Source organism: Sphaeramia orbicularis, chromosome 21 (genome assembly GCF_902148855.1).
Source record: "Sphaeramia orbicularis chromosome 21, fSphaOr1.1, whole genome shotgun sequence".
NCBI classification, from domain to species: domain Eukaryota; kingdom Metazoa; phylum Chordata; class Actinopteri; order Kurtiformes; family Apogonidae; genus Sphaeramia; species Sphaeramia orbicularis.
Window position 1 is genome coordinate 8,723,873 of NC_043977.1, and position 12,268 is coordinate 8,736,140.

General features: G+C 39.3%; 1 protein-coding gene across 1 annotated transcript in view; it reads left to right on the top strand.

Annotated features, from left to right (window-relative positions):
• kalrna (kalirin RhoGEF kinase a) overlaps positions 1 to 12,268 on the top strand; it is a 197,354-nt gene that overhangs the window by 175,004 nt on the left and 10,082 nt on the right. Inside the window, exons 45-57 of the mRNA XM_030124714.1 lie at positions 591 to 709; positions 1,000 to 1,066; positions 1,775 to 1,878; positions 1,951 to 2,020; positions 2,138 to 2,224; positions 2,370 to 2,462; positions 2,627 to 2,677; positions 2,770 to 2,847; positions 2,929 to 3,114; positions 3,611 to 3,782; positions 5,028 to 5,239; positions 6,853 to 7,136; positions 11,059 to 11,206. Coding sequence (XP_029980574.1) covers positions 591 to 709; positions 1,000 to 1,066; positions 1,775 to 1,878; positions 1,951 to 2,020; positions 2,138 to 2,224; positions 2,370 to 2,462; positions 2,627 to 2,677; positions 2,770 to 2,847; positions 2,929 to 3,114; positions 3,611 to 3,782; positions 5,028 to 5,239; positions 6,853 to 7,136; positions 11,059 to 11,206 — 1,671 coding nt within the window. The remainder of the gene's footprint in view (positions 1 to 590; positions 710 to 999; positions 1,067 to 1,774; positions 1,879 to 1,950; positions 2,021 to 2,137; positions 2,225 to 2,369; positions 2,463 to 2,626; positions 2,678 to 2,769; positions 2,848 to 2,928; positions 3,115 to 3,610; positions 3,783 to 5,027; positions 5,240 to 6,852; positions 7,137 to 11,058; positions 11,207 to 12,268) is intronic.

Genomic DNA, 12,268 nt, shown 5'->3' on the forward strand with positions numbered 1-12,268 from the left:
TCTCACTCATTCATTCATAGGTATGAAGTAAATAAGAGATGATCAATTGGAAACATTTACAGAAATCTGGATTTATCCATTAGTTGAGTAACCTAACACATATGTCCTGCATTAATTAAAACCAACTAAACTGTTTTGTATTTTTTTCATTTTACATTATTCGATTTTTTGTGCATTTTAAACTAAATTATTTAACGCTCATTCTGTTCCGATCAGGATTTTTTGATGAAATGTGCAAGAATTCATCCTCATCATGTATTTGTTTTATTTAATGTCATGTAGGAATGTTTCTTGTTTGCAGATATAGAACATATAAAGTGTGTTTGTGGCTTATACGTCTGTGTCTTAGAATTAATAGTGTGAAGGTGAAGTGTTCTGTAGTAAGAGTTTGTGTTGTAGTGTTCTCGTGTTTGTTGTGTGTCATCACATGGGTCGGTCAGCTGATCATCTCTGGTCCTAAACCTCTGCTGCCCCCTGCTGTCATGTCACTGTATTTGACACATGGTTTCTTATTGTACAGTATTCATGTAAATCCATTAAACACTAGACTAGGGTGGATGAACGTTAACACCTCTCTGTTGCCTCCTCAGACTCTGGAACCAGGAGCGTACCCAGGTTTCTCCTCCCTGTCGCCTCCAGAACAAACCACCCCTGTCCAACCTCGAAACCCAGAGCTGGAGCAGAGAGCCAAAGCCATGAGAGGACGCATGTGAGTACAGTAGGTCTGGGCCTGCCCCAATACTGGACGGTTAACAGGAGGTCTGGTCCTGCCCCGATACTGGAGGGTTAACAGGAGGTCTGGTCCTGCCCCGATACTGGAGGGTTAACAGGAGGTCCGATCCTACCCCGATACTAGAGGGTTAAAAGGAGGTCCAATACTCCTACCATACTGGAGGGTTAAAAGGAGGTCCAATCCTCCTCCCATACTGGAGGGTTAAAAGGAGGTCCAATCCTCTTCCGATCCCTCGAGTCTGACTAACGTCTGTTCATGTCCTTCAGGTTTGTTTTGAATGAGCTGATTCAGACGGAGAAGGACTACGTCAAAGACCTGGGCATTGTAGTGGAGGTGAGACAATTTACTGGATTACTGGTATTTAATTCACTGATTGTACAGATGTTGATGAATAATTCAAAGGTTGATGTTTTTCATCAAAATGTATCATCAACTGAACATAAACCCAGTGTGTCCATCCACTGTCATTGATCCAACTCCATGGGTTTTTAGTGGTGAATCAATGTTGTACACAGAATTAATAGTGAATGAATAGTGTGAAGGTGAAGTGGGGGCAGGGGTGGGGGTGGGGGCAGGCAGGCGTGGCAGCGGGTAGTCAATGACAGATTTATCTACAGAGCTATATAACCAACCACGTCCTCCACATACAGGTACGTTGCATTACTTTTACAATGACACCCCAACCCCCCACCCCCCCTATGGTCCCGGGCATGGGGGGCGCCAGTAGGCTCGTTATGCCATCAGTGGGGCGTGGTTCAAAATGAAACCCTGATTTACATGTATTGATAGGATTTTAGATCATTAGGTGGTTTTGGTTGACGGTGGATGTTTGTGTCTTTAAGGGTTCGGGTTAGAGATGCTCCACAAAAGGCTGAAACTCTGTTGTGAATAAATATTCTAAGTTGTGTAAAAATATCTAATCCAAGTTGGAATCTGAATCCTCTTAATCACATCGTCCATGAACCTGCAGCTTCAGTCGTTGTTTGGCCGCCGTTGGTTACTCCTCGTCCCGTCTTTCTGTTTGGTTCTGTCTCCATTCAGGGCTTCATGAAGCGGATTGAGGACAAAGGCGTCCCAGACGACATGAAGGGAAAGGACAAGATTGTGTTTGGGAACATCCACCAGATCTACGACTGGCACCGAGAGTAAGTCCCACGCCTTAAAGCCCCGCCCACGGTGAGTTTTTACCCACTAACGCCACTCCTGTGTTTGAGCAGCTTCTTCGTGGGGGAGTTGGAGAAATGTTTGGAGGACCACGAGCATCTGCCTGAGCTCTTCATCAAACATGTGAGTCTTGGTGATAATGGTGACGATGGTGACAACAATGATGATGATAATGATGATGATGATGATGAATCTTTAGGCTCCACCTTTTCTCTGAATGTTGATGTGTTTGATTGACAGGAGAGGCGACTTCACATGTATGTGGTTTACTGTCAGAATAAACCCAAGTCAGAGTTCATCGTAGCGGAATATGACACGTATTTTGACGTAAGTGATGCTACAATAACACAAATGTCATCACAGATTATCGCATTTATCACAATCAGAGATGCAGCTTTCATTACTGTTACATTAAATCAGCTTCACCGTCCATTTTAACCAAAGGTATAAAGTTTGACTGTTGTTCCTCCAGGGGATCCAGGCGGACATCCAGTCCAGGTTGAGCATCAGCGACTTCCTCATCAAACCCATCCAGAGAATCACTAAATATCAGCTGCTACTAAAGGTTGGTAGATGGCAGAAAATGCACAGCGGAGGTGATACGAAACCTTTCACTGAGTTAAAAATCTACTATATTTATTCATCCTCTACAGTCTGTGTGTAGATTATTACCTGACCTTTATTAAACCCACCTGATGATGTTAACGTTGAGGCCGTTTTCCTCCTCAGGACTTCCTGAAGTACAGCACGAAGGCAGGAATGGACTGTGAACAAATCGAGGTACAAACCCACTTTCATTTCCTGTGTTTTTAATGAATCCACTGCATTATTGATAGTTGTCTGAAATGTAAACCTGTTCTTTTGTCTTCTAGAAAGCAGTAGATTTGATGTCTCAGGTTCCTAAACTCTGTAACGACATGATGAATCTGGGTCGCCTGCAGGGGTATGAGGTACGTCATCCACAGGTAGGAGGTGGTAGGTGGTGGTAGTGGGCGTGTCCGAGCACTGACCAGCGGTGTTTTTGTCCACAGGGTAAACTGACCAGTCAGGGCAAACTGCTGCAGCAGGAAACCTTCTTCGTAACGGAGCAGGACACCGGTGTTCTGTCACGCTCCAAAGAACGTCGAGTCTTCCTCTTCGAGCAGATTGTCATCTTCAGCGAACTGCTTAGAAAAGGCTCATCAACGCCTGGATATCAGTTCAAGAAGAGCATCAAGGTACGAGAGGGCCGTCAGAGAAATGAAGGACGGAAACAGTAGAAATGAAGAAAAAGAAAATGGACCTGATTTACTGTTATTCATCTGTTTTATTCTGAGATAGAACCAATGCTCCAGCAGTCATTATTATTATTATTATTATTATCATTATTATTATTACGTATATTGTTACTACTGACAGTTATTACTATTATTTCTTTATTATTAGTTATTTTATTATTAAATTATTTATATACATATATATATATATATATATATATATGTAGAGAGAGTGAGAGAGAACAGATTGTTTCTTATATTTCTAATATTTCTATATTAGAAACGATAATTATTATAATATCTAATCAGTCTAATCTGATCTAATCTAATTTCATCTAATATAATTTCATCTAATCAGAATCTAATCTAATCCAATCTAATGTAGTATAATCCAATCTAATCTTATTCAGTAATAGATGTTTTCAGTGGGTGGTTCTCTATGTCCTCGTCCCTCCAGGTGTCCTACCTGGGTCTGGAGGACAGCGTGGACAACGACCCCTGTAAGTTCGTCCTGTCGTGTCGTGGCTCGTCAGAGCGTTTCACCCTGCAGGCTGCCAACGTCGACATCAAGCAGGTCTGGGTCCGACACATCCAAGAAGTCCTGGACGCTCAGAGCAACTTCCTGTCTGGTAAGGCGCCAGTTCACGATCAATGAGATCCACGTTTAACCTCGACATGTTCAGGATTTTATATGATTCTGAGACCAGAGACGAAAAGAATCACAGCCGCAGAGAAATGGGTTTAGTTTTTATCATCTTTATGTCACATTGAGCTGCTCCAGTTACAACTAAATGAATCCTAAATGTAGATTAAGGTAACTTCGACTCTAGTCTGACCCAGTTTGAGGAAGTTTTAGTCTTTACTTTAATAAAGAACTGAACAGTGGCTTCATAGGAACACACATACACCATATGGACAAAAGTATGTGGACACTTTGAATTCAGGTGTTTTTTTTCTCATGGGTCTTGGACACAAAACAATAATGACAAATGTCATAATATACTTTTATATTGGGATAAATATCGCATTGGTTAGTTTGGTTTACTTCCAAAATGCCTCAGAGATGGTTTTTACTTAATTTCTCTCAACATTGATTTTGGGGTTTTTTTTATCCATGACTATGATTTTAAATGTTCAACCTCTAATTTTTTTTTTTTTATGTATTATTTTTTGTGTTTTGACTGTAAATGATAATTTTCTACCACAACTAAACACCTACTTTTTTCACATCTCCCTGAGGAAAAAAAATATGTCAGAAAATGCTGAAAACTGTATGAAAAGTATGAAATAAAAATCTTATTATTGCTGATAATCTGATGTTTTCTCACATTTTAACATATTCTGTTACTAGTTGTTACTTTACGGCGATAATATGCACGAAAACAAAAACTTTTTGCTTAAAGAGAAAAGAAGTTAATTCCACTCTAATTCCAATTCTTCATTGATTTCCACTAGAACATGTTGGTGCAGATCAGGTTTATCCACAACAGTTAAGTTACAGTAATGGTATGAATTACAGTGTAAATACAGCCAGTCATGCATGGGTCCAATTTAGTAGACATGGGATTAATTACACATTTCTTCCAATATAAAATAAATATGTGTAATTTTTACCAATGACATTAATCCTTAGATGTTACTTGATGCTGCATATTTTTTCTACCTCCAGCGGTGTCCTGATATAGAAGGATTTACAAGATATTCCTGGGATGTTCAGCATTTCTGACTTCCTGTCGGCCATCTTGGTTATGAGAAAAAACAATGCACTTCCACAACTGGCCAACAGGTGTCAGTATATGGGATGATGCACAAGCATGCACTGTGTTGGCTGATGCTCGTACTGACCACTCTGTCCGGTCTGTGTCCACCCACAGCTCTTCAGTCTCCCATCGAGTACCAGAAGGAGAAGGGTGGAAGCAGCGGCTCCCTGACCCGGAACCGCTCATCCTCCGGGAATCGGCCCGCTGTGTCATCCCACAGCCGGCCCTCGTCCGCCGTTGGATTCGGCGAGAAGGATGGTGAGAGGGGGAGGAGCCAGATGAAAGTGTCTACCTCCAACGGTGGCTCATCGTGTTTTGATCCCAGGGTGAGTTCTGCGTCTGGACGGAGTAGAAAATAACATCACACACAAAATACGAATAAATGATCAACATGAACATGACAGCAGGAAACAGCATCTAACTTATTAAAGAGTACTAGTACTGGTCATGTTTATGACATTAATTGTGCTTTATGTATTACTTATGAGTAAGAAAGGTGCAAAATCAGTCAAAAATCACCATAAATGCCCCACACTGGACCTTTTTATTATGTGAATTACATGCGTGGGCAGAACCAATGGGGAGCAGCCGTAGCCGGGCAGAAGTGACGTACCATCATTGTTTCTAGATGATGAATACGAGCAAACGAGCAGCAGTCAGTGAGCAAGAGTGAGTGGAAAGCATGTGTTGGTGTTTGTTGTTTACGCAGCCATAAGCTTTTCCCTCCACCATTGTTCTAGAGACTTGACCCAGCACTGGACGATAATGTGTCATCTTAGACTGGTGTCTGCACAGGGTCCACCTCAGCCCAGGTAATCGGACAATACGACCAGTCTGGGTCAGTACCAGGGCTGGAACAGCCTGTGAAGGAGGTCACATGTCACTGACCATGACTGACTGACGTAGCAGTGACTTAGTCCTCAACAATGTGTACTCGACAACGGGCTACAACACAAGTTACTGGACTGAACCACTAGTATTATACATGACCTTTAGAAATGGCTAACGATGGAAATTCACTACAGGTACCCTTTAAAGTAGGACACTACGCACACTTTTCCTCCTGTTAGTGACGACATTGCTCATCCCTAAAGCCAAGGTTAAAATCTGGGTTACTGCAGGTGTAGCCACATACTGTTAGGGTTTTTTTATATATATATATATATATATATATATATATATATATATATATATATATATAATATAGGTACACACACATACTGAGCTGTGTGTGTTTGTGACCTACTTGGACTGAGTGGTTGGTGGCGCCTGCCCTGATTGGACTCAGTCAGAACATTAGAACCTGCTGAGATCCACGAAAACTTGAGCTAAATGACCCAGATTTTCTCACTGTTTCTGTTTAAGTAACATGGTGTAGTATACGTAGTTAAACATACCCCCAACATTACACTGAACTACACTGTTACTTATAGGTATATATAGGTGTATCCCTAAGGTGGAATAATGTTTTCAGACAGATTCCTCTTTTTATTTTTATTCCTATTTAATCACCTTTGACCAGATGTAAAGATTACATGATTATGTCCCAGTTACACTGTATCTATCAAGAATAAATCACATTGTAACAATCATTTCATTAGATTACATTAGATAGAACTTTATTGATTGATTGATTGATTGATTGACATTAACGTTCCAATAGCAGCACAACAGAGTGTGTGTGTAAAAAATATGTAAATCCAACATGTTCAACGGTGTATATCCTATAGCTCCTTAAGCTAATGGCTAACGCTGTGCACCGGTTGTCCCTCCCCCTGGTCCTCCTGGTCCTCCTGGTCCTGACCTCCCTCTGCTCCGCCTCAGGTCAGGCTCAGCAGGACTGTCCTCCAGCCCACATGAACACTCCTTAACCTTGTCCTCAACTGTCCTCATTTTCTCCTCCTCCTCCTCTTTTTTCCCATGGTCCTCTGCTCCTCAGGACAGTGATGGCGGCTGTAACGGCGTCTCGTCCACCATGCTGGTCACTCAGGACTACTCGGCACTCAAGGAGAATGAGATCTGCGTGGCGCAGGGGGAGACAGTCCAGATCCTGGCTGCCAATCAGCAGAACATGTACCTGGTTTACCGTCCGGCCAACAGCCAATCACCCGCCGCTGAGGGCTGGGTGCCCGGCCACATCCTAGGCCCCGCCTCTAAGTCAATAAAAGACTCTTCTTCTACTTGCTCCTTCTCGGCGGCGGTGGCCGATGCCAACAACATCAAGTAAGTCCCGCCCACCACATCCACCCCGCACCACTAGTACTCCTACTGCTTCCTGTTTGGGTTTGTAAGCACTTGGATCGGACTCGACACATAGAGTTGGCGAAGCTCTGTCTTGTTTTTGTTCTTGTTTTGTTTTTTATAGTCCACTCCCACATCCTTTAGCTCCTCCCCTTCCTCCTCCTTTTGGACCTCACAGGAGACTCTTTTTGTTTTTCTTTTTCATCTCCTGAGTTTCTCTTGTCGCTGTTTTGGAGATAAACGGTACAAACCCAGTTCTACCGTTTTTATTTCTGAGCCATTCACACTCAACGTCTCCATGGCGACTACATGAAAACGGATTTCAGGCTTCGCAACCAAACTAAAACACAAACACACTGCTAATTTTTTTCCCATGTAAATGAATACAGAGGAGTAACTGCAGAAATAGACTGGATAGAAAACCCCGTAACTTGTAGCTGACTCTGGAAACCAGACTCGCTGGCCCTTGTGGAGCGAAAACCGGACTCTTATTTCAGTTCCTAACACCTGCTTGTTCTTGTTTTTTTTTGTATTTTTGTTCTTTTTACTGTTTTTGTAAGTAAAACTCACCCGGCGGGGCATTCAGGTGGACTCAGCCCCATTCTCCGCAATGGAGAAGATTTATTTTGTTGTCTGTGGCAATCTTATACAAATTTATGTTTATTCCTGTTGTTGTTTTTTTTCTTCCTGTTAATTATTATTTTATTTCTCCAACAAAGTTGAACCTCGTCCTTCTCCATGTTGATTTATTTTTGTTTATTATGTCGGCAGTTCACTGTACAAAGTTAATTTTGTTTTGTTTGGTTTTTTTGACTGAGGCTCTAGAACATTCCTGTTTAAAAAAAAAATCTTTTTGCACTATTTAAGATAAGAAAAAAATATGAATGAATGAAGTCAGGCTGTGCAATATGTTTGATTTAAAGGCCACGGTCCACATTGTACTGTTGGTAGTCTAATAATAATAATGATTTTAACTGTATTTTATGTAAAATAAACCTTTTGGACTTGAGCATGGGTTAGCAAAGCCACGTGAAGGTGAAGTTGTGTTGTTTCTGCGTTAGGATGAAGATGATCGACAGTTTGTAGTTTTAATATTTGTAAATAAACTACAACGGCAAACATGACCACGAGCAGCTTCTGTGTGCTGATTTATTGACTTGAAATGACGACGAGGAAGGTCGTTTTTATCGTTTCAACAGATTAAAAAAACTGTTTTTACTTTGTTTTTTATGACTTGAAGTTGTTTTACCTTCTCCCTGTATGGTTAATTTAATCTTTTTATACCTTTTTGTGTTACTGTGTTTGAGTTTCTTTTGGTGTTTTTATTTTTTACTAACCTCAACGGTTTGACACTCCACAGTTTAATAAGTAGACGACCTGGTCTCTGGTTTAACCCTCTGGTATCTGCCTATACAGGTCCTTCTAATCACTGAAAGTGTACCATCTGCACAGAGTAGCATTAATGTCAAAATTTTATTCATAGAATTCTTTTTTTTTTACTTTTTTAGATTTTTTTGTTTCATCAACTTGAACCATAAACAAAAATACCAAATACTCAATAACTGTCATACTTTAACCCTTTAAATGCCATGTTTGTAAACAAACCTTTTTTTTTAATGCAAAAAACACAAGAAAACTTTTATTTATTTATGTTTTTTGTTTGTTTGTTTGTTTGTTTGTTTTTCAAAATACCACATAAGAATTGGATTAGTTTGTTTTTTTTATTCTTGCAGCCTGGTATATGTCAATGATTAACATCAACATTAATTAATATGCATTATTAGTAGATTTTTTTCTCTGTCAAATGTTCTAATATGAAGAGAACAATCAAGAAAATAAATAAATAAATAAAACACGAAATAATTAAAATGAGCAAAAATCAAGAAAACAATGCAGAAAATTAACAAAATGAAGAAAATAATCCAGAAAATTTAAATAAGTGAATAAAATAATGAACAAAATGAAGAGAATAATCAAGAAAATGTATAAAACAATGAAAAAATTGGGAAAATAATCATCAAAATTCGCGAAAATGAACAGAAATGAATACATGAATGAAAAATATGAGGAGAACATGGCATGTTTTGGGGTTTTGTTTTGTGTTTTTGCATCCTGGCGTATGTCAGTGATGAACACTAGCGTTGGTTCATTTGCATTTGCCGGATAACGGAAGGTTAATATCAGCGACAGGAAATGGTCGTCTATAAGCAATAACATAAATTTTTACTTTAACAGTGAAACAGTGAAAGTTGGTCAAAAGTTTAGTGAAATGATGTTAAATCTTTGGAGTCACATTGTTTTTCTGTGGAAACTGAACAGAATGTGAATGAATGAATGAATGAATGTGAGACAACCCTGTTACCATTCGTCTCTTCTGTATTTCTTCCAGTCTCTTCTTTGTCTCTTTAATAAAGTCGTCTGTTCGTCTTCTCCTCTGTCTTCACGGACCAGAAAAGTCTGGCTGCAGATTCAGGCAACGACCAGCACAAAACACTTGGATCATAAACATAATCTAAAAAAGAAACAGAGGGAAAAATACTTTTAAAAGTGAATATTTGCAGTAAAATGAAAATGTTCAGGTTGTGGACAAAGAAAAAGACAAAAAACACACTTTGATCATCCTCACATGTTATAATATACAACAATGAGCTGAATAATTGATAAAATAATCTATTTACTACCTTATAATGCATATATGACAATGAAAATGGACCAGAACCATTTATTATATATTAAGTTTATTACAAGTTCAACAGTACAAGTAAAACTTTACATAATAATAAACTGTGGAAGTGTCTTTCATATTTTATTACATTAAAATTGGAAAATGAACAAAATCTGTTTCTTCTGTATAAATATGATAGAATGAAACAGGAGTGCACCTCCATATTTCTTTTAGCATTAGCCTTTAGCTTCTACTGTTTGCAAGTTAACCCGTAAACAAGGGTCTGCATTGGCTGAGGGGGAGGGGTGGAAGTGGGCGGAGCAGAGAGCAGCAGAGGGCAGTTGGTGAGAGAGAGATGGAAGATTTATATTAGTTTTAGAAGCATTTTGGCGGTGTCTTAGCAATTAATTCTTGTAAATAATTGTATATAACAGTGAACTGTTTTGGAGTGCTCTACTGGAGTGTTTTACTGTGTTTTTGTCAAGTTGTGGTATTTTTATCTGTATTTTTCTGGTTTGTGTAGTTCATTGATAGTTGTATTTTATCTGTAAATATATAAATGTATGTATATTTCTATATATATGTAAATCTATATGCAGATCTATCCAGGGCATAAACAGATGCAGTGTCTGTATTTGAATCAGATAATGGATGTTTTTTCAGTGAAATGAGGGGCTCTGTCTACAACTAGACAGGAAGTGAACCCAGACTATCACACAGGATCAAAATGACCAGAAAGAACTAAAAATAAGAAGAACATGGACACAGAATGATCTGGACAAACTCAAATGTTTGAACACACGGAAAATAGTTGAAAGTTTATTTCTGTAATTTCAAAGTTTCGTTATGAACACTGACAGTTGTGTTTATAATAAATATGATAAAATTAACGTCTGTTTTTTTATTATTTTTTTTTTTACTAAAAAACAGTTTTAAGTATTTATTACATATAATAATGATAATTAATGGACACATTGAAAGTTAAGTTCTTCCTGAAAAAAGGCACAAACAAATTGCCAAAAAAATATTTTCTGACACTTTAATTGTAAAAATATAAACAAATCTGTTTTAATGGTGGTCCTTATCGGATTAAATATTATTAACCCTATAAACCCGTGGATCTGTAGCTGACCCCGCCCACAGCGCCGGGTTGCATTGCCTCTGCAGCCAGACCGCCCTGGACCCTCTGAGCTTCTCTTTGATTGGCCGGTTGATGTTTGTCGTTCCTGTACCGTACAGAAAGTCACTGTCGTGGAACACGCTGCGCGCCCGGAAGCGTGCTGAAGCCAAGGACGTGTCTTCACTGGGGGTCAGAGGTCAAGAGAACGGCCTCCTCCGTAAGCCCAAAGAAACCACGCCCCCTCCCACCACCGGGGCGAAGGGCAAAGTGAGTACAGCAGGCCGACAGCGCACGCCGCTGATGTGATGTGTGTGGCCACGCCCCCCACCTGCCCGACACCGCCCACTTTGTGTTCTTTAAGTTTTATATGTGTGTGTTTATTGGCACTGGTGTGTTTGTCGACCCACAAACGCACTGTTTGGACGTGGTTCTCAACCTGTCAGATGTAGATTCAAACATTTATTACAAAGATCAGGTTCATCTGGGTTAATTATTAACTTGTTAACCTCGTAACTGGTCAAGTTTTATTTTTTTCAGTTTATTGCTAATGATGAAAAATCAGCAGTGTTAGGAGAGTAAAGTTACGTAGATGTCACAATCTGTCCAAAAATATGACATAGGTCATTATCTTCAGAGGATAATAAACTGTTACCATGGAAACATCAGTGTGGTCTAAACGTGATGGACCACAGCTGTTGTCGACTTTATTCTAACACACTTTAGTTTTATTAAAGTGGATTAAATGTGAACAGGTGAAGAAAAGAGAAGGTTGAGAACCAAATGAAAACTTTTCTTTTATTTAACACCAAACCCTTGAATGCACTGATCAATAAAACCTGATTTTCTGTTTTGTTTGGTTGATTTCTGTATTTGTCCTTGTGCATGGGTAGAAGTAGATCAGTCACTTCAGTATTTATTTGGTCTTTTGTTTTATTTAACATGTTGGACTAACATTACAGAGCTTGAACTGAAGGAGTTTGTGTGTTAATGATCCTGTGACACTTCTGAAACAAAAATGTGAGTGCAGGTCAAAGTAGTTTCAGGTCAGTAGTCATAGTTTCATTTCATTTTCAGTGTCAGTTATCTACAAATGTAGTTTATTACAAACATGCATTAATGTAATAATTTCAAGAAAAAATGTAATTATGAGTTCTCATAGTTTAAAGATTTACTGTCTTGCTTTATGGTAATTTAGTGAACTTTGCCTCCTCCATTCTGGGACAATAAAGTGAGCAAGTGTTACGTTACCATAGAAACATGAAACTGCCATAGGCTGTGCGCTGGAGGCCTTTGAAAGAGAACACTGGCCTAGCTCACTTCACACTTCAT